The sequence below is a fragment of the Lissotriton helveticus genome, chromosome 7, assembly GCF_964261635.1.
Source record: "Lissotriton helveticus chromosome 7, aLisHel1.1, whole genome shotgun sequence".
NCBI classification, from domain to species: domain Eukaryota; kingdom Metazoa; phylum Chordata; class Amphibia; order Caudata; family Salamandridae; genus Lissotriton; species Lissotriton helveticus.
Window position 1 is genome coordinate 310,133,636 of NC_136068.1, and position 21,970 is coordinate 310,155,605.

The 21,970-nt window shown below is 44.9% G+C and overlaps 1 protein-coding gene across 1 annotated transcript in view; it reads left to right on the plus strand.

Annotated features, from left to right (window-relative positions):
- VSTM2L (V-set and transmembrane domain containing 2 like) overlaps nt 1-21,970 on the plus strand; it is a 348,873-nt gene that overhangs the window by 278,969 nt on the left and 47,934 nt on the right. Inside the window, exon 2 of the mRNA XM_078652115.1 lies at nt 10,213-10,382. Within this exon, the coding sequence (XP_078508241.1) occupies nt 10,213-10,382 (170 nt within the window). The remainder of the gene's footprint in view (nt 1-10,212; nt 10,383-21,970) is intronic.

Sequence of the window (21,970 nt, forward strand, 5' to 3'; positions counted from 1 at the left end):
TTAAATTTTTGTTAAGACTCAGGGAGGCTCCTTACCATCGAATGTTGCTTTGCTGGTGTTTTTTTAAAAGAATTCTATGAAAAGATGCCTTACATGTTGCAATCGTTTTCATAAATCTTTCTTGAAATGCATTTAAAAATACTCAGGTTAGTGTTGAATTGACGATAAAGTTATCTGGATTAGTCTGACGGGTATATTTACAAGCCCCTGTCACCACCAAAACGTCTCTTTTAGTGACGCTGTGGTGGCGAATAGGGCTTCGTCTGATTTACAAGCCCTATTCGCCACCACAAGCACTTAACGTGGCTTAATGCTGCCTTGTAAATAAGACACCCTTTCACGATGTACTTAGCGTGAAAGGGGAATGGATGTTGCAGTGTACGTTCCACCACAACACCCATTGATTTTGACGCTGCCCCCTATTTACAAGGGTAGCGAAAATAGGAGGCAGTGGCAAAATAAGGACCAGTGAAAACCTGGTCTTGAACAGGCGAAACGAGGAGAAATGCTATCGCCTTGTTTTTGCTGTTTCTATATGTGCTGCGTTTTGCAGCACATATAGAAACAGCAAAACGCCATTGATTGTGTATGGGCAGGAAGGTGTCCCTTCCTGCACATAAACAATTTGTTAAAAAATGACGTTTTGCAACATCTATGTGTGCTGCATTAAGCAGCACACATAAAAGTTACAAAATGCCATTTAAAGATTGTTTGTGTGCAGGAAGGGACACCTTCCTGCACATAAACAATCTTCCCCTCAACGCAGACACCTCCTGCATTGGCGCTAGGCAGCTAAATTCACCACCAGCGCAGGGGGAAATGCAGGGCTGCACCATATTGTTGTAAATATGGTGCAGCCCTGCGTTTCTGAAGTGGCGGAGTGCAGCGTTAAGCCAAGGAGGCTAACGCCGCGCTCCCCCACTTCATTGTAAATATGCCCCTAAATTCTGAATCAATGGGAGTTGAAGAACATGCATCTCCTCCCCTGTCACTGATGTGTTTGGCATGCGCGCTTCCATCTGTGGAATGTCTTTCTTTGAGGTATTATCTGAGCCTTTGTGGTGCTTTCATCTGGGATTGCCAGGCGGATGCAAATGCAGCTTTCAAAAAGAGATCAGCCTTATAGCACATTATGTCTTTCGCTTTAAGGCAGCGCCTATATTTTGATCGAAGAAGCAAAGCTTTTACGGATCCTAAAATCTATGTTGCGTGTCTTGAATTACTTAGACAGCATATGTTGTCACAGTCTCTTCCATACTGTCAACAAACAACACAAAATGGGCCTAATGGGAATGCAGATCATTTGTGAGTCAGTGACAGGATTTTTGTAATTCAACATTTTGGTTGGCCCACAGTGTTCCACATTTAACTCTTGGATTTCTATTTCTTCACCTTTAACAAGTCTTCATGGGTAGTAAGTGCTATATAAATAGTTAGTTTGTAGATTTATATAGCGCAGCTTATCACCCGTGGGGCTATCAAGGCGCAATCCATGGGCACGGAGAGATTAAGGGATTTGGCCAGAATCACAGGATGTTGCAGCAACGCTGATACTCGATCCCGGATCCCCAGCTCCCGAGTCGGCAGCTCTGCCCGCTGCGCCACATCCTCTCCGCATCTAGTTGAATGACAATACTATACAATATATAAGCCTCCTGTCCCACGCTAATGCCATAGCACTCAGGTGTCGGGCAGTCGACTGTACTTCATGCAGCTTGACACATTTTACACTCACATAAAACAAAACTGCTGTGGCTCACGGTTATCTCCCACCAGTGTTCCAGTCTACAGCAATAACTCATCCATCGCCAACTGAACAGGCATGGAGTAACTGAAGAGATCTGCCACATACTGCTAAGCTAAAGAGGGCTATAATTTAGTCCACCACTGCAGGTCCCAACAAGCTACATACTATGGCCACTTCATGACCTCTCACAGTGACAATCAGGCATGGGATGATGTTCACAAGGACTGTCCCTCTAGATCTCTCCGCTATTTCTCCCTCTAACCTCTACCTGTTCAGGTCCACAAACTTTAAACAAAGTATCCCATAGTGGACAAGCCAGGGAAGGAAAAAGCTAGGTGGACTAGGATCATACAAAATACTATCAAGAGACCTGCAGAGCTGCTCAAAGCTGCCACCTTACTGAAAACCATAAAGTTTGCGACTCTGTCTGCACCCCTTAAAATGATAGCAGGATAACAACACCTTGAGGTCATTGCTCACACGTGGAAACACTTACCAAAGAGAAATGTAGCGTGCTACCACAGTAGGCAAAAGTTTTAGCACCCCACATAAGGGTTGTAAGTGCTATATAAATGCTGCACTACAATACAGTATCACGGTCATACATACCAACTTGAAGCAGAGTCCCACCATCACCCTTCTCGTTCTTTCTATCCGGCCACAAATGTTGTGGGTGAAGGTGATGCAAGAGACCACTGGCAGGAAATCTGCCTTGGGAAATATTCTGCCTACCTATGTCCCTGACCAACCATATTGGGACAGAACTGACTGACTCATTCATTATTTAAATCCATCCTAGCTGTGCTCTAAAACTTCCAGTGGCGGCTCCTCTATAGGGGCAGTTGGGCGCCGCCCCCCTGCTTTCTTGCCGTGCGATAAGACAGAAACAAATGGTAGTTATTACCGTAATAACTACCATTTGTTTCTGCCTTCTCGCACGGCGAGAAAGCAGAAGTTCCTGGTTGGGAGTGGGCGGTGTTGCTCGAGGGCAGGGGGGAGTGGCTTGCCCACTGTTGTTCATACTGACTGTTTGGGCGGCCTCAGGCTGCCCAAACAGTCAATATGAACAATAATGGGCAAGCCACTCCCTCCTGCCCTCGAGCAACACCGCCCACTCCCTTTTTCTCTATGTATGCTGCTGCCTGCGGCTGCCTACATAGAGAAAATGGCCCAGGTGGGGCACGCCCTGATGCGTCTCACCCGTTGTGATTGGCGGAGGAGAGGGAGGGAGGGTCCTTGTCCTGATGACGAGAGCTGCTGCTGGAGGACGCAGGACGGCGGGAACTGAGGTGCCGCGGGCCGGTACGTTTTTTTTTTTTTTAAATACACCCCTCCCGCCTCCCCCCAAACCCCGCGATGACCCCATTTCCACCCCCCTCCCCCCCACCCACCCGTCATATGCCAGCTGTGACTGCGTGTTAGGTTTTGAAGTTAATACAAAGTCTTTGTATTAACTTCAAAACCTAACACCGTGAGGGTGAGTCTGGATTACGGGGCTCACATTCATCGATTTTGGAGGAGTCTGACTGGCCTGAGTTGTGTCATAACAAAGGTGAACCGACAGGGCTGACGGGCCCAGTTGGAGGCATACACGGAGTCTAGGAAGAGACAACGGTGGTATCAACAGGCTCTCTGCTGGAAGCACATGAAGGTTCCAGAGTCCGGGCACTCTGCAGAGACCTAATGAGTTCATAGGCATAAAATCATTACGCTTATGACCCGCTGGCATGCAGTGTGAGAAACTAGCACTGCCTCCAGCCTCACCTCCAGAGCTCTCAAGTGTGCCACGTCATGAAGAGCCATACACACCCTGACCTCACCCACACACTTAGATGAAACAAACACCACCGCAGCACAACATCTGAAACAAAACAAACATGCATAGCCGAGGCAAGATGAAAGGAAATGTGAACTGTTAAAACGGGCCAAACTACTGTTATGGAAAAGGCTTGTACAGTCATTGTTGAAAAATCAATCAGTGTTAGGGCATGAAAATATGGCTCTGTACGATCGGATTCTAAATGAAGTTTTATTTATTGCTGGGTCTAAGCCATGGCAGGACCGTCCCACTTAAAGCCCTGACGGAACCCTGCAAGGGTCAAAGCAGACTCAGTTCACTATACCCACAAGGAAACCAAGGCTTGTTTCTCCCTTAGAATAAAACTCCCTGCTGGGACACATTGGACCGCAGGAATGGGGTAACAGACCCGGATGCATACCCGTGACTGACCTTTGACACAGACACAAAGTTCTCCAAGTCACAAGCGCTGCTAGTTATATAAGTGGACGAATGAGAAAGCATGGACTTAATTGGCCACTCTTTTTGCAACATTTTCTCTGCGGAGAACCCCCTGAATCCCCCTTTAGGTTGTTCGAGCTCAATCGTTACAGTGCAGTATGGCTAGCATTTTATGCCTTACCACTTTCAAATGTCACCAGCCGACACTGAAAACTTCTATTTCAAGAGAGGAGAGCTTGACCGGTGTCACAACGTGGAATGTTACAAGAAAGGCATTTAGATGCATGTTTAGTAGAAGTTTTCACAGCATATAGTAGCAGTGATCTGAAGAAAATTCAGTCTTCCAATATTGCAGTAAAGCTCATTTTTCTTTCTGATTGTCCTTCGTGATATAATCCGTGATCCTTTTTCAACAATTCAACCAATCAACTTTCACATCGTCTGACAGCCACAACCCTAGCTCCTCCCACCAGCCTGTATTCTTCTTTCCGATTCAAACTTGTAATCTTTTGCACTGAGAACTCTGCATTTTTTGAAAGAATTGTGGTGGTGAATGTTTATGTGGAACCGGAAGAAAAGTTATGTGACTTAGGCCAAGGAAAAAACTAGGAGCATTATATGCACATAGTCATATGTGGTGACCAGCCTGTGTTCGGCAGAAGCGGTCGCTCCCCCCTGGCCCCTGGCATCTCCTGGTATCGTAGCGCTGCTCTCGCCGCTGCTGCCTTAACGATTCTATGCCTGTGCCTTTAATCTGTACCTGAATTTAATCTGTGCTTACCTGCGCCTCGCATTGCTGTAATTATTGTCTGTGCCTGTGTGTATTCCTGGCGCTCCTCCGCTCGCATTGCCTGCATTGCTCCCTGAGGCTGCCTGACTGTGCCCACTGCAGTATTTGCCATTATTCACCCCCAATATCGTTGTGTTTGCATTGTTTGTGTTGCTGCCATTTTGTTGTGCCTCCAGCCCGTCCCTCCCCCCACGCTACTGCCTCCCTGCTGCCCCTCCCACGCTCCGCCCACCTCCTCTCTCCATTTATGACAGATACCTCTACGCGCAGCGGTCGCGCCCCATGCGCGCCGAAGGCGCGCCAAAGGTAAGCCCGTCTACGCCCATCCGCGCCTGGACCGCGCCCAGCGCCAGACCCCCTGGTCCCCGCAAACCGCACTCCTCCCGCATAACGTACGACGCCACTACCCTCAGCGCCCTTAACCCCGGACGCACACCACAATGCTACGAAGCTGCCCCAGGACGTACCCATGGTCCTTTCACCTGCCACTCCTGCAAATTTACCAGCGTCAAGATCCATACCACATCCACTAACTCCAAACGCAGCTCCGACTCTAACCACCTGAAGTGCATCCTACTGAACACCCGCTCAGTCCACAGACACGCAACTGAACTCTGGGACCTACTCGACACTGCTTCACCGGACGTCGCCTTCCTTACAGAAACCTGGATGAACGCATCATCAACACCCGACATCGCCATAGCCATCCCGGACACTTACAAGATCACCCGAAAAGACCGCACCAATCAAACAGGAGGAGGCATCGCCATCGTCCATAAGAACACCATCAAAATCACGACCAGCTTCGACAATAACCTTGCAACCGCCGAACACCTCCACTTCCAGATCCACACCGACCCTAGGACCACACTTAGAGGCACCCTCATCTACCGGCCCCCAGGAACCCGTAAACAATTCAGCGAAGACATCATTGACTTCATCAGCCCACATGCCCTCGCCTCCGAGAACTACATTCTACTAGGAGACCTCAACTTCCATCTGGAAAAGAAAAACGACAGCAACACCACTACCCTCCTTGACAACCTGGCCAATCTCGGACTCAAACAACTTGTTGACACCCCCACCCATGTAGCCGGACATACACTCGACCCAATCTTCACTTCCAGCAAATATATTTACTTCGATCGTACCACTGATCTCCACTGAGCGGACCACAGCTGTGTTCACTTCAGCTACAAAACCACCTCGACCCACAACCCCCCACAACCTATTCCTCGAAGAAACTGGAACAAAATCACCACCGACCAACTCCTCACATCGCTCAACCAAAACCCACCCGCCCTCCCATCGGACCCAAACCAAGCCGCCACCAAACTCAAACAATGGATCACTCACAGCGCTGAGGAACTAGCACCCCTAAAAAACCATCACACCAAACAGGACAGCAAAAAGGCCCCCTGGTTCAACGATGACCTTAAGAAATCCAAGAAGCTATGCCGTACTCTCGAGAAAACATGGAGAACAAACCCAACCACCGACAACATGACCACCTTCAAGGCAGCCACCCGCAAACACCTCCAACTGATTCGATCCACCAAGAAATCAGCATTCAAGAATCGACTCGACAATAACGCCCATAACAGCAAGGAACTATTCAACATAGTCAAAGAATTCACCAACCCCACCGCAGCCTCAAACGACATCACTCCCTCCCAAGACCTCTGCGATTCGTTATCCTCCTTCTTCTACAACAAAATTGCTGACATACATAACAGCTTCGAGAACATTGCCAACGAACAATCCTCTCCACCCCCCTCCGAACCTAATCCGCCTTCTAACAACCTCAGCGCCTGGAACCCAATCACCACTGAAGACACCATCTGCCTAATGAACTCCATCCACTCTGGCTTGCCAACCGACCCCTGTCCCCACCGCATCTTCAACAAAGCAGACTCCATCATCGCACCCCATCTCCGTGATGTCATCAACTGCTCCTTCAACTCTGCCACCTTCCCAGAAAGCTGGAAACACGCCGAAGTCAGCGCCCTCCTGAAGAAACCCACAGCTGACCCCTCTGAACTTAAAAACTACCGCCCCATATCCCTCCTCCCATTCCCTGCCAAAGTCATTGAGAAAGCCGTCAATAGCCAGCTCGCCGCCTTCCTTGAATCCAACAACTCCCTCGATCCCTCACAGTCCGGCTTTCGAGCCAAACACAGCACCGAAACCACCCTCATCGCAGCTACAGACGACATCCGAACACTACTGGACAACGGAGAAACAGTGGCCCTCATTCTACTCGACCTCTCCGCCGCCTTCGACACAGTCTGTCATAGCACCCTCATACAACGCCTCAGCAACATCGGCATACAAGGAAAAGCCTTGGACTGGATCATCTCGTTCCTAACTGGAAGAACTCAAAGAGTCCAACTTCCCCCTTTCAAATCAGAGGCCACCGAAGTCATCTGCGGTGTACCACAAGGATCATCACTCAGTCCCACCCTCTTCAACGTTTACATGAGCCCTCTCGCATCCATCGCGCGTCAACACAACCTTAACATCATCTTCTACGCTGACGACACCCAGCTGATCCTCTCCCTCACCAAAGACCCTATCACCGCCAAAACCAATCTTCACTAAGGCATGAAAGAAGTAGCCGAATGGATGAATAACAGTCTCCTAAAACTTAAATCAGACAAAACGGAGGTGCTCATCCTGGGATCATCCCCCTCTGCCTGGGACGACTCATGGTGGCCTTCGGCTCTGGGCACAGCACCCATACCCACAGACCACGCATGCAACCTTGGCTTCATCCTAGACTCCTCTCTCTCAATGACTAGACAAGTCAACGCCGTCTCATCCTCCTGCTTCAACGTACTTCGTATGCTAAAAAAAATCTTCCGTTGGATCCCCTCCGAGACAAGAAAAACTGTCACCCACGCAATGGTCACGAGTCGACTGGACTACGGAAACACCCTCTACGCCGGAATCACAGCCAAATTACAGTAAAAACTCCAACTCATCCAAAACGCATCAGCGAGACTCATTTTGGACATCCATCGCCAAGATCACATTACCGGCCACCTGAAAGATCTTCACTAGCTCCCCGTCAACAAGAGGATAACGTTCCGTCTCCTCACCCACGCACACAAGGCCCTCTACAAAGTAGGACCCGAATGCCTCAACACCCGACTATCCTTCTACACTCCCTCCCGCCAACTAAGATCCGCCAATCAAGCCCTCGCCGCAGTTCCGCGTATCCAAAGATCCACCATGGGAGGTAGGTCCTTCTCCTACCTGGCGGCCAAGACCTGGAACTCACTCCCCACTCACCTCCGCCTTACACAGAACCACATCTCCTTCAGAAAAGACCTTCAAACCTGGCTATTCGATAAATAATGAACCCCCTTCCCAAGCGCCTTGAGACCCTCTGGGTGAGTAGTGCGCTATATAAATTCTTGAACTTGAACTTGAACATAGTCCAGTTCTAATATTGGGAGACTTCCACATGTGCCTGTCTCCCTATTGAGATATGTACATCATTGAGGGGTCAACAGGGGTCGCTGCTGCGAACCCTGGCATGACCCTTGTAATCTCTGACAGTGTCTTTGTGACCCCTAGCCTCAGCAGTGGCAAAACCAGTGGCAGGAACAGAAACAGCTCATCCATGTCGGTAGGGGCTTCACTCACCTCATTTGTCAATTTTTTATGATACTAGTAGTGAACAGTATTACACTATTCGCTAATAGTTTAATAAAAAATGGAGTACAAATAGCTGGAATATGACTTTCCCTGGCAGCTGAGGTAAGTAAAAAAAATGTTTTTAGATGTATGTATGTGGTGTGCGTGGTTGCAGTTTTGAGTATGCTTATGTAAGAGAGAGTGTGTGTGTGAATGTGTGTGCATGGGTAGGCAGAGTGTGTGTGTGTGTATGTGTGAGTGGGTGTGTATGTGTGAATGCATGTGTATGTATAAGCTTATGTATGTGTGAGTTAAAGTGAAGGTCAAGGGACATGTGAAGTCACTTCCGCTACCCCAGGCATTTTGGTGAATTGAAGTCCATGAAATGGTACTAGGATTTGTGTAAGAAAATGTATTCAAGTATTATTTAATGTTTCAAATGTCTGTAAAGGCATTCCTCTGAAATTCCGGGGTTGATCCTGGATTTATGTGTGTTCCGTAACTATTTCCTTTCCTGTTTGCACTTAAAAAGGCACCCTTACAGCAAATGAATGAAAGGTACATATTGACGTAATGTTCTGTGGTGTATATTTTTTGTAATGCTTTGAGGGAAAAAAAGTTTAATTTAATTTGCGTATTTCTGGTGTGAGGTTTATGTGCCCTATTCTAAATAAATGCCATTGATTAGCGCTCTTTTTTAGTCTGCTTACTAAATAGGGCAACACAATTTTCCCCAAGGGACTGGGTATAGTTGCTATCTCATACAAAATATTCCTTGAGGAATCATTTCAAAAAACTTATTGCAACAATTTTTAAAGGTCACTGATGTGTTTAAAGATGTGTACAATGTAATGAATGTAATATAAAAGAATATAAAAATATATTTTATATCAATACGTCTGGAATTGTAGCTATAAATTGTGTAGTTAATCTCTAGGATCCCATCAGTGGCCTTTAAAAATTGTAACTTTTTAGTCTGAGCTTCTTATATTTAGCGCGGCTATATTGGTCCACTTGAACAGTACACGTTTCTGGCCTTTCCCTCTGACAAACCAGTGCATCCTGGAAGTTGTTATGTTTATTGGCAATTGAATAAATCAGAATTCAACTTTACAATGGTGTCCAAAGGCGAAACCTTGAAATGGAAACATACCCCACTGATAAGAAATCATATGCCCCCCCCCCCTAGATACAATACAATACCATACAATAGGTAACAAGTGTTGTACTTCCGTTATCTGTCTGGATGGACTTTAAAACTTTGACACCCTAACTCATGCCTTTGAGGTAGGTCTAAATTCAATTATAAGCAGAGGAACCAGTGTGAAACATATGGTGAATGATGCCAGGTTCCAGCTCCACATGTTTGCCCCAAACATGGGAGTGGTTGTATGTAAAAACAACAACTACAGAAACATTGTGCTACCAAACCATCATGGTCAAGGTAACAAGGACCAAAATATTAAGATGGGAAGCGTATATCGTTAAATATAGATTAACTATTCTTAACTCCACACCTACATACCTTCTAAATATATATATCATCAAGATATATCACATATATGTGGAGGTAAGTAAAGTAGACCCATACTCATCTAAATATACTTACCTTGTTGATATTTTGGCCCGCGATGTTTTGTCCACAGAATTCTGGTAGAGTGGAATTCTGGATTGATACTAAGGTGGAATACCTGTGGAAGTGCCATGTATTTGAGACATCTGCCTTGAGTCATAATATGATGTGCCCTCTTCAACCTACAGCTTTAACTGAGGGTTATTTCCTTGTCCCCACAGCCGTGTTCACAGAAGCCCCTCACGACATGACGACCCGGGCCGGCGAAGATGTAGAGATGGCGTGCTCCTACCGCGGCAGTAGCCCTCTGCCCTACTCCCTGGAGATCCAGTGGTGGTACGTTCGGAGCCACAAGGAATGGGCAGGAAAGAAGGCCTGGGCTTCCAACCAGGTAACTCGTCTCCTTGTTGTGCGTCACTATATAAAACGCACTACTGCTAACCTTGAACGTTCTTAAATTTCACTGACTTTCAGAGTTCACTCTTTTTCATCCTTTTTTATTTGCCCTTTTATCTATCGCCTATGTTCATACTTAACTATATCTATATTTTCATCTCCCTTCTGGTTCCCCTTATCATTTTCATCTCTAGCATTCTTATTACTTCCAGTATCTTACACCATTCTCTAACCCTCCCATCTATCTTTCCCTCGAACACATTTTTCTGCTTCTATTTCCCTGTCACAGTTTTCCCCTTCTTTATTATTTGCCTCTTTTTCCCTGCTCTGACTTTTTTTTCAGTTATTTTTACACCTTGTCTCCTTGTACCCCTGCCAACACATATTTTCTCTCATTTCTACCCGTCTCCAATCCCATTTCTCTCAATCTCCCCTTTTCCCTGATACGACACCTCCATCTCCTCACCTTGTCTGCCTTTTTTCTCCCACCAGGCCGCTCCTTTCCCTCTCTGCCAAGCCCCTCTTTCTCCTTTCCCTCCATTTCCCTTCTCTATCGCTCCATCTCACTTCACCAACTCCCCCCTCTCTTACTGTTTCTGTTCACACAGAGATAAGCGCGCAAATAATTGAAATGCAGCGCCCAGGGTTTTAATGAGACTTGATTGTGTCTCTGGCAATACACATTGCAACTGGCATTACCATAAATTGAGCAAAGGTGTCATATGGATGTCATAAATCCAGGGCCGCGTTCAAGAGCCTCGGGAGGAAGAAATATGGCCGAGAGGAGGCAGCTGCCGTCGACCGGCGGGAACGGATCTGCGTGCTCAAGGGGTGGCGTGGCGCTTCCCTCGTGCCCACCACGCCAGCCCTGAGCCCACAGGGTTGGCAGCGCACTCCTTTGGCCTGACAAGATAAACCCGCCTTCCGGGAGGCGCGATTTTCTCTCCTCCTCATCTGTAACGATGCCCAATGGCGCAGTTTCCTGTCGGACGGTGCCAGGAAACACAGTTGCTGCTTTGAGGGAACAGGGACTTGGCATGGAATTGGACTAAAGCGTGTACATCAACAACAACAAATAACGTCTCCTCCATGCACCGCTTGCGGGTCCAAGCGGCTGACCGCTCCTCTTTCGCGCCAAAAACGAAGTGAGCTGTTTATTTACAGGCTTTGTTCTTCAAAGTGCCCTCCGTCTTTCCAAGGAAGCAGCGGGTACGGGGGAGGATTACATTCACAGTATGGCTGTCACTTGCTTCCGATTCTGCCCGATTGCAGTGGGCGTTAGAGGTGCACCGACACAACATGGTACAACCAACAGAGAGTTACACAGTCATTTTTAAGCTGCCTTACAACATTGCCTGTGTATCTATGGCCGACCGCTTATCCTTTGACTTCCGCAAGAGAAGCATTCATTTAGGAAGGAAGTGTAAGTGTAATAATATTGTGGCCAGAATATTGACTACCACCCAGGGCACAAGTCCTAAAAAAAGAAGTGGGGGGACGCTGTCACCGGAAGTGACGTCACAACAGGAAGTGACGTCAGGAAAGGCGGCTTGCCCCATCGGGCTCATTGCCTCCCCTCGCTCACCTCTTATATGCGATTGCATCTGCGAAGCCAGCGCATGAGCAGCGTCCTGTGAGCTCCGATCTCATCCCAGAGAGGGCAAAGAGTGAAGTCCAGCTGCTTGGCAGGGGGGACGGCGTCCACCCAGTAAAATAAGTGGGGGGATGCCATCCACCCGCGTGGTACCCCGACTCGAGCCCTGCTACCACCACATTGTGAAGATAAGCATATATAGAGAAAAGACATTCTACTTGTATTTATATAGCACTTACGACCCCTGATGAAGCGTTGAAGCGCATTTCAGCAAACTGCACGCCACTCCCGAACCCAAAGGCGGATTAGTGGTGGATTAGGAGAGAGAAATATACAATGGATAATGTACCCCCTGCCACACATTGTAAGGATATTTCAGGTAATCGAGGAGTTCCGTAACCAAGTTGCCATGGATGAGTTCCTTTTGGAAACTATGGAACTCCGAGGTGACTTGCAATAGCCTTATCATGTACGCCAGGGGCTACTTTATCCCATATAATACATGGTCATTCCACCACCTTTCTCACAAACCACTTAAAACCTTGGTGCATAGCTTTCAAATGAAAGATTAAGCATGTTTGCAAACATGAAGAATAAAAATAAAACCTCTAGTGCAAAATTAAATACATCAAAAATCCGTTAGATATTTAGGTAAACAGATATTAGAAACAGTTCAATCTAAGTCACAGAAAAAAGCTTAAGCAGCTCAGAATTTGTAGAAATATGCAGAAAGATTCTAGTTTTTCACTATCTAAGGAGTGCAAAAAATAAATATTTTCTCTGCTTGTCGTTGTAAGCTATTGAAAAAGAGAAGGAGAACGAAAAGCAACATTCTGTTTGTTGCTTTAAACAGCTGCTTGAGTTATGCTCTGTGACCTGACCTGCCTTTCACCTCGGCTGCTGGTCAGTGGTAAATTTGTGAAAAAATAAGTTCCGGGGCTCTCATCAGGGGGCAGCTTGCACCCACCCATTGCGTCTATTAGCATCGCCTATAACAAAACTAATAACTAACCATGTAGCCCTACCAGTGTGGGCAAGATGTGGCGTAACAGCCAGAGCTGTTGAGTTTGGATTTGGTGAACCAGGTTCAAGTCTCGGTGTAGGTTCACCATCCTGTAATTCTGGGAAATCACTTAATCTCCCCGTGCCTACAAAAAATTAATGTTTCTTTAATTGGTGCTCATTCAAAGCACTCCAATACCTTTGGGCCAAGTTTGTGCTATAAGCACAAGTGTTGACTATTAAGTGAGGGTGCCGAGCACTGGGAACCACAGGCTGAAATTAAGCACTACTGCTGGTTTTGGCAGCAGACGTTGTGACATCAGAACTCAACTGTAATATATTATAATAGTCAAGTTCTGTCGCCTTTTCTTTATAGTCGGCCACTGAGTGAGTCACAATTCACCGATTATAAAGAGACTGCCTTTTATGCAGGGATTACAGAATCCTATGTATTACAAATTGTTATTGGGATTGGTGGGAGTGGTAGACATGTGAGTCCGTTAGTTCGATGAGGATGGATAGAGGAGGGAAGAGTTTAGAAAAGAATGTTTGGAAGTTCATTATAATTAATGAAGGTCGGGAAATATGAGAGAGTCATAGTGTGGGGCATTTTGAAACAGGAATAGGATGAGTCATGGAGTGGTGATTTAGGGAGATTAGTAAACATTTTGTTTCTCTGCAGTAGGAGAAAAATATATTAATATGTAGATACATAACCACACTTAGAGATTTCAGCATGATACGCATATGGAAAATAATCGTCAGACGCAAAATTGTACTAGATAAAGTCCAACATGTACATGTATGGATAAATATTTACAAACTCAGGTTTCCATTTTTGCTGTAAATTAAGATTCATTATATATATATATATATATATATATATATATATATATATATATATATATATATAATTGTATTTGTCCCTACATTTGTTCTAATCATATTTACACGTTTTGACAGATATGTGTAATTATAGGAAAATAAAATCATAACAATAATCTAATCACTTTATATGTTATTGATTTATTGATCTGTTTGTATATGGATATAAGGATAAAGTTGTATTGGGCCATAGGCAAAGGATGCTACCAGACACCAGGTACGGTATGTTACAATTATGTCAGCATATAAGCCATACAACATGACACTGGCAGCTGGCAGCTGTCAATTTAGGTGCCACAATTAGGTCAGGCAGCATGCACAACTTGTGACAGTTATATCAGGCGGTTCCACAGGAATGTCATGCAGTAAGGATAGCGCTTAACAGGTGTATACGGACCCAAAAATGTAATCTTTCACGGTGGCATCAGGTAGCAGGAATGGTACAGTACAAGTCAGTCACATGTGTAGTGCATCACAACGATTTCAGACCGGAAGACATTAAGCAGTAACATTATGGGCCCTGTTCTATTGGTCATAAGGTACAGTGACTGTCAATTGTAACAGTCTGCTCTCACAGTGTGTGACACAGTAATGAGCATCTCAATGTACAGTATTTGTTGTCATTATGTCAGATGACATGCACTGTCTGAGCTTGTAGTAAATAAATCAGATTCATTTTGCATCAGAGGTATGCCTGGATTTTAAATAAGATCATCACGCTTCTCATTTGTGTCAGGCTGTAGAGTTATAGCATGATCAAAATAAGTCACTTAGGGCCAGATGTAGGTAGACATTTACCAGTCGGTAACGACCGAATTCGGCCGTTACCGACCGGTAAATGCAATTTGAGATGTAGGGCCCTGTATTTTACAGAATCGGTAAATTTACCGATCGGTAAATTTACCGATTCTGTAAAATACCGAGTCGGTATTTTTACAGATTCGGTAAAATTGATATGTAGGTGGGACTCTTCTGAGTCCCACAAGCATTAAAAAATCGGTATTTTACCATCAAATCCTATTTGATGGTAAAATACCGATTCCGGTGTGCATGCACATGTGTGCATGCACACCTGTGCCATATGACAGGCACCCGAACCCGTTTTGGGGGTGCTAGAGGGTGTCAAAGTGACACCCCCTGCACCCTTGTGAAATTCGGTATTTACCGATTCGGTAATTACCGAATCGGTAATGCCCATTCATTCCTATGGGCTTCAAAGCCCATAGGAATGAATGGGCATTACCGGTCGGTATTTACAGAATCGGTAAATACCGAATTTTACCGATTCGGTAAATGCACATCTGTATTTACCTACACCTCGGTACTTCTATTTTACCACTTCTTAAATACCGAATCGGTATGATTCGGTATTTAAGAGGTGGTAAAATAAAATTACCTACATCTGGCCCTTAATACTCACATTAGATATACAGGTTGTATATGCTACATCCCTGGCAGGCAATTATACACAAATGGAATATGCTTTTACTGCAGCAGTGTTTTTCTAACAGTTGTATGTTTGAGACATGGCAGGCTGCAGACTAGTTCGGTGCAATACTTACACTGAGGTTACTGGAGAAAAGCAAGGAACTCTTACACATGATGTAATATAATATTCCACTGTCAACTCAAACTTATGCATTTCACAAGATGCCTCAAGATCACCAGCGTCTTGTACCGTTATCTTCAGGTTCTCAAACCCGCAAGAACTTTTCTCCCTTTCCACTTCAACCTCTTCTTTCTCTCTCCCTCCATAATCCTTAATTTTTCCAGTCTGAAAGATCTCTGTCCTCAGGCCCTAATCTAGTCCCTCCCCAAAAATTCTAGCTCCCTCTGGCTCTCCCCGGCAAACCCCATGTTCAAATTTCTCATCATCCTCTGCTTCTTTCAAGCAGTCCAGAAACCCTTTCTTTCCATTTTCACATAGCAAACTCATCCGTCTTGCACACTTCTCGCCTCTTCCTCATCCATGCACCTCCGATATATTTCTCTATAACTCGGCTCAAGTTCTCCGCAGCTTCTAATGTCGCGGATGTCCTCTGAACTCTGGCGCCCCAACCTCTGTACCCTTGCATCTTCTAAACCTTTTTACCCCTTAAGAACTTCACTTTCTAAGTCTATCCTCAATCTGTCTCCTAAGACTTCTTAACTCATTCTCAACTCTTCTCTCTGCCCACCCACTCCTCTTTCTCACCTCAGCATTCCCCCTCTCCATTCTGATGTCAGCATCTGCTCTGCCTTTACTTACCCCAGCCTCTCTCCTCTCTCTTGTCATGATTGCTTTCCTCCGCCTCTGTTTGCCTTAACCTGTCGGTTGCCGCTTCCCTTTCCCGGCCACTCCAATTCCAGACCTTCTTCATCTCCCCACTCCACGCACCAGCCAGTCCATGGCGGCTTGTCTGCTCCAGTCTCAGCCATGGGCCAATCAAAAGTAAACACATAACAGCAAGCCCCTCTCTTACATTTACTATTGTAAATTGCACATCCATATGCTATGAAGATATACACATACCTATATTTACTATCACAATATTCTATAAGTCAATTTTCTTGATGCAAAATTTTGGCAGCACAATATTGTCTTACAATTCCTTCTAATAAACAGCAGGCTCAGAATTCCTCTCATTCAAAATCATTAGTGCTTGATCACTCCATGCCGCTCTTTGGTGAGTGTCTTATTACAAGCCTTTTAGATTAATGCATAGCTCTACCATCAGTCCTTCCACCAAGTCCTCCAATCTTCTTGTGAGATTTGTACAATGGAGACTGAAGGGCTCGCCAATAGGTGCTGCTTATCTTATAATCCTTATTCTGATCTGCTTTACCTGTACACTCAAACCTCAACTTCTGCGGTAGCTTGTCTGCACGCATACAGTTACATTCGTACCATGATCTTGTCGGTCTCCAGTCAATCCGCTTCATTCAAATTCCCCAACAGGAAGTGGTGTTCTGTGTCCATCCAGTGAGTAGAGAGAGTCCACTCCTCACACAGCAATTGTTTAATCACTTAGAAGTAGCTAGTAATTATTCAGAGCAGTAAAACAATGGAAGGAAGAGTTTAGAGGGCAAGAAACTTGGAGTACCACCTCATCCACTTCCTCATTCCAGGCATTACTCTTTTGAGAATAATCCCTCTCCCAAGGAAATCACTAAGTTGTCTTACCTCCATATATCTGGAAAAAAACACCTCTCCACACCACTCCATAGATGAATAGAAGCGCCAGCTACCCGGGCGATATCCTGTTTTATCAGTCTTCCAGGCAGGCATCGGTGGTCCTGTAGTCCGGAATGATTTTTTAGTCCAGTTATTTAGCTCTTTTTTTTCTTTGTTTTACAGAAAGGCTGGAACATGACTGCACTCACTAGAATGGTTGAGCCACAGCTATCTATATACATCCACCATTTCATATTTTAATTGTTTTCTCTCTTGGTACCAGCGAATTAAGGAATAACCTTTGTGCCTACCTTGGGGTAAATGTACATATCTGATCCCTATTGTATTCAATACCTCTAATAAAGAAGTCAACAAAAGTTGGGTCCACCCCAATAGTACTATCGTATCAGGGTGGGATGAGGTTGCCTATGATGAAGCATGCCACTACAGTGGGGTTGAGGCTTCCTCACCTAAAACCATTGTGTTTTGCAGATAATTTGGATGTTGTAGTTATTACGATTGGATCATAAACCTTATTTGTGGTTTAGTGGTACCTTGGTGTATGTCTGACGTCCAGGGCCTAAGATCCTATTTTGTACAAATTGAATAGCCACATTATTAATGCTAATTGTTTGCAAGTGTAACTTGTTCAGTTTGTCATCACGTATGACACAGGGTTATACAGCTATATAAGCTGTTAGATATCTTTACTAATGATTATTGTTACTTTTCCTCCAGTAATACTCTGTTTACAAGTCTTCACCTTAGTCAAATAGGCCATTCTTCTTGGGGTATCTTTGATATAGTCCTCAAAACAACTACTATTAGAGACCACTACCTTATTCATCACACCATAAAGCTCTGGTGAAGGTGGGGAGGTGCCTTCATTATATTATGCATGACAGCTCCTATGATGGCACTAATACCTTGGCTAATGCATGATGTTTGGGTTTCTTCTAAAGGGACAGACCCATGAGTTATCTTATATTACCGACAGATGGGCCTTATAGCAGCCTACAAACAGTTCTTGGCTACACACACTTGTATTGAAGGAGGCTCAGGACACGAGACAGGAAACAGGAAGTTGGAAAACTATGCAGCAGGATGTAGGTTGTTTTAGAGGTTTTCACAGCTCAGTTGATCTAAGACTATCCAAAAAGCGCTTAAATGGAATTTAAAGCATAAAATTCACATGGGGGGTCAGGTTGAAGATATACACCACGGCTTACCATTGTTATCAGACGCTACCAACATAACACAAAGTTAAGTATTCGTGAAGTAGGTATGTACACCCTGCGTATTATACTAAGCACTTGGCTTGAGAGGAGTGTAGGATTTTTTATTCTGTGTTCAGGACATATCATACTATGTTTGATTCCAAATGGTCTTTATTTCTTAAATCACGATCTTGAATTCACATGAGTGCAGGAATCAGCCAGTACATGTTTTACTCTGTGTGGTGTGGAGACCTGTGGCTTTCTCAAGGCTATATTAGGCTGACGTATTTGTGTTGGTGTGGATCCTGCAAGAGGTCTAGACCATCATTCACTGTTGTGAATTCATGTTGTTTGTGAATAAGAAATAAAGACCATTTAGAAACAAGTATTAGGCCTTCTCACATAAGGTGACCACGGTCAGCACTAAGTTTAGGCAAGCCTTTGACACAGTTTTGGGTTGACGGGTGTTCAAAATAGTCAAAATCGTCAGTAGCATTATTTCACCACCTTCAATCAATCAATCAGGGGTTGGTGAAGCGCAGCTACTCACCTGCGAGGGTCTCAAGGCGTGGGGGGCTTGGTTGTGGCTCAGTTGAGTGCTGGAGTAATCCGAAGAGCCTGGTTTTGAGGTCCTCCCTGAGCTGGAGCAGTGTGGGGACTCAGGGTCGGCCTTAGGCATGTGCAAGCTGTGCACCTGCACAGGGCCGCCAAACCCCAGGGGCCACCACGCCAATATATATCCTTAATATAATAATCCTCTGAGGATGGATACATATTTGCGTGGCGGCCCCTGGCAGGGATTTGGCGACCTCTGGCTCTGTTCCACTTCCAAACACCCTGACCCCCCCCCCCTCTTCACTGGCATCCGTGCCTGCGTTCCTCCTGGTTCCTGAATGGCTTCTTTTGTTCACTACCCACTGCTGGTCACATCGTGTGTCACAATACCCTCCTCCTAAATGTTAGCGTCTCGAGACGAATTCGGAAGGGTAGGAGCAGCCGAAGGTGCTGGTCATGGATGTTTTATTAAAACACCTTCCTGAGCTCCGGGGGGCTCCGCCCCGCCCGGACCCCCTCTTCCAGGGCCCCCTACCTATGCTCCCTGCCCAGGGGCGCCATGAGCCTAGAGCCGCCCCTGAGGGACTTGCCGGAGGTGGAGGGGGAAGTCGTTCCAGGTTTTAGACACTGGGGTATGATTGTTTGTCACATGCACTTTCAATGCCTATATGCATTTGGCTGGAAATGTAGCCGCATTTGTTGAAATATCTAAAGTAAATAACAGAATACTAGAGAAGAGCATGCACAATTGAACTAGCCACACAATTAAAACATAAAAATGCACATTACACCAAAAAAGTAAAAACAGAAACAACACAACAGCTGATGTAAACTGCAACAAAATTCCATTGCAATAATGCAGCATAAATACACAATGGCACAGAAATAACAGAACACATCACTACCACAACAAAATACCACACAGCAAAAATGCACAAACGTTCTTTTCACACATTAACACTTCCTGAATACAATTTCATAATACAGGGATAAAAGATGTTTAAAGAAAACACAGCCTTACCAACAATGACATAAAATAGCATCAGTCTAAAATGTTTTGTGATCCGGCCCATAGAGTGGGATGTCCTGCAAACAGAAAAAGAAACCTACATTAACTATCAAACCAATTGATTGGATCTATACTCGGAGTATACATACCCACCTCACAAATTTGCTATTTAACTTGTGGTTAAAAGGGTCCTGTCTGTTCTCAAGGTGCATGTATATCACCCAATGGATTTCCACATAATTTCAGAAAGATTAAATTGCAAAGGGAAGGTAAAGTTAGACTTCATTTGCATGACATTCAATCGCAAACAAACACAAATAGATTGTGGGGCAAGAGGGAGTGGAATTTGTAATAACTTGTTTACGTGATGTCGTGCAATGAAGGTTGTTGTCTCTAAAGTGTTGGCATTATACTAAAAACAGAAGTGAAAATTCAGTGTAACCTTGCTGAAAAAATAAGAGATTAAAGTGCAACAAAAATGGGTGTTACTCCCCTGGTTAATGAATACACTCATCTAGGCACTTCATTCTCCAAACTCTTAAGAACTCTCAGGCTTTGTTACAGCATTATCATTTGTATTTCTGTGACCGGTAACACAATAGCGGCTGCACTGACTATATTACCTTATACTTCAGTGCTGCATAGTTTGTGGTCAACATTAAAGGAATGCGTTTCATTAAAACATCTGCTGCAGCTATCAATATACTACAAAGGGGAATGCGCTATCGCTGTTGTCGCGCATTATGGGTGGCCATTTTAGCCATGAATCTTTTAATGAAGGAGGGAGCTGACTTAATGTGTCCCATTGAATGGACTCTCATTTATTATTTAGGGATTCCTCGCCAACTGTTATCCAGATAACTATCTCTAAGATGTTGGCGCTTTGTCTAGCACAGATATAGCTGCCGTTGCCGATCCATTGTCCAAATAGCCTCCTTGAGATCTTGCCTCTTTCGATGCTCAGTTACTTCAGCAGCTCTGCAGATATTGTTATTGAACAAAGGCTTGTTTGCACTGCTGTTCAATCATGCTTTTTTCTTTAGCGAGAGCTCCTCTTAAAATGGATAGAACACATTGTCAATCTTCTCCGGTTCTCGAATGCAACCAGCTCCCTAATCCCTTCGACACTGTATCGAATTGTAGTGCAGATCAAAAAAATTATAATTGAAAAATACTTGTATGAATGTCTTGAAGAACTTAACCATGGAGCTTGTAGGATTAAGTGTATCCCCAAATTACAATGATCTTTCTTCTTCAAACCCAACCACGATACGTCTTCTGCCGCGTCGCCGGCTCATGAATCTCTTTAAGCTGTCCTTTCGAAGGAATCGGCAGATGTTTTCAGAAGGATCCAACATCCTCTATCACCTTTTGCTACATTAACTACTTAAAGATGCTGGGGAATTCTGTCCACATCCGACCAAGATTGAATCTGTGCTTTGCAATTTAACCAAGAGGCCATCAGTGGCTAATGAAGATGTGGCTGTGCCTACAGATGGCCCGGATTTGAGGCGCGATTGTAATCGCAAGTGATTTTGCACAGCTCTCTCTTATTCCCTTCTGACTGATTGGTATGCAGCCTAAAGTGCCCGTCTGTCCTTCAAGGATGCTCATCACATTCAGTGATTTCCTTCTCCAGAGGAGGTGAGCCCCAACACCATTCCTTGATGAAGGGCGTCATTAGGCAGGTGCAGTTAATGTCAGAATGCTATCTGTGTGAGTCTGTGGGTGTGTGTGTGTGTCTGTGTGTGTGTGTGTGTGTGTTTGTGTGAGAGAGAGAGATCACATGGAGGCCTCCTGAAACTTCCTTTTTTGCTTGAATTAAAACTGGATTGAATAATGAGCACGGGACTAGTGTTTTGGCTGGAAATGTAGCAGCATTTGTTGACATATGTAGAGTAAATAACTGAACAGAAGAGAAGAGCATGCACAAAGAACTTAGCCACACAAAAAAAACATAAAAATGCACATTTCAATAGGGAAACAACCTTAACAACGCAGTCATCACATCGCACTACATTTACAACGCAGTCATTACATCGTAACATCCTTTACAACGTATGTCACTACAACGCAACCATTACATTGCATGTCACTACAACGCATGACACTACAGCGCATGACACTACAATGCATGACACTACAACACAGACATTACATCGCATGT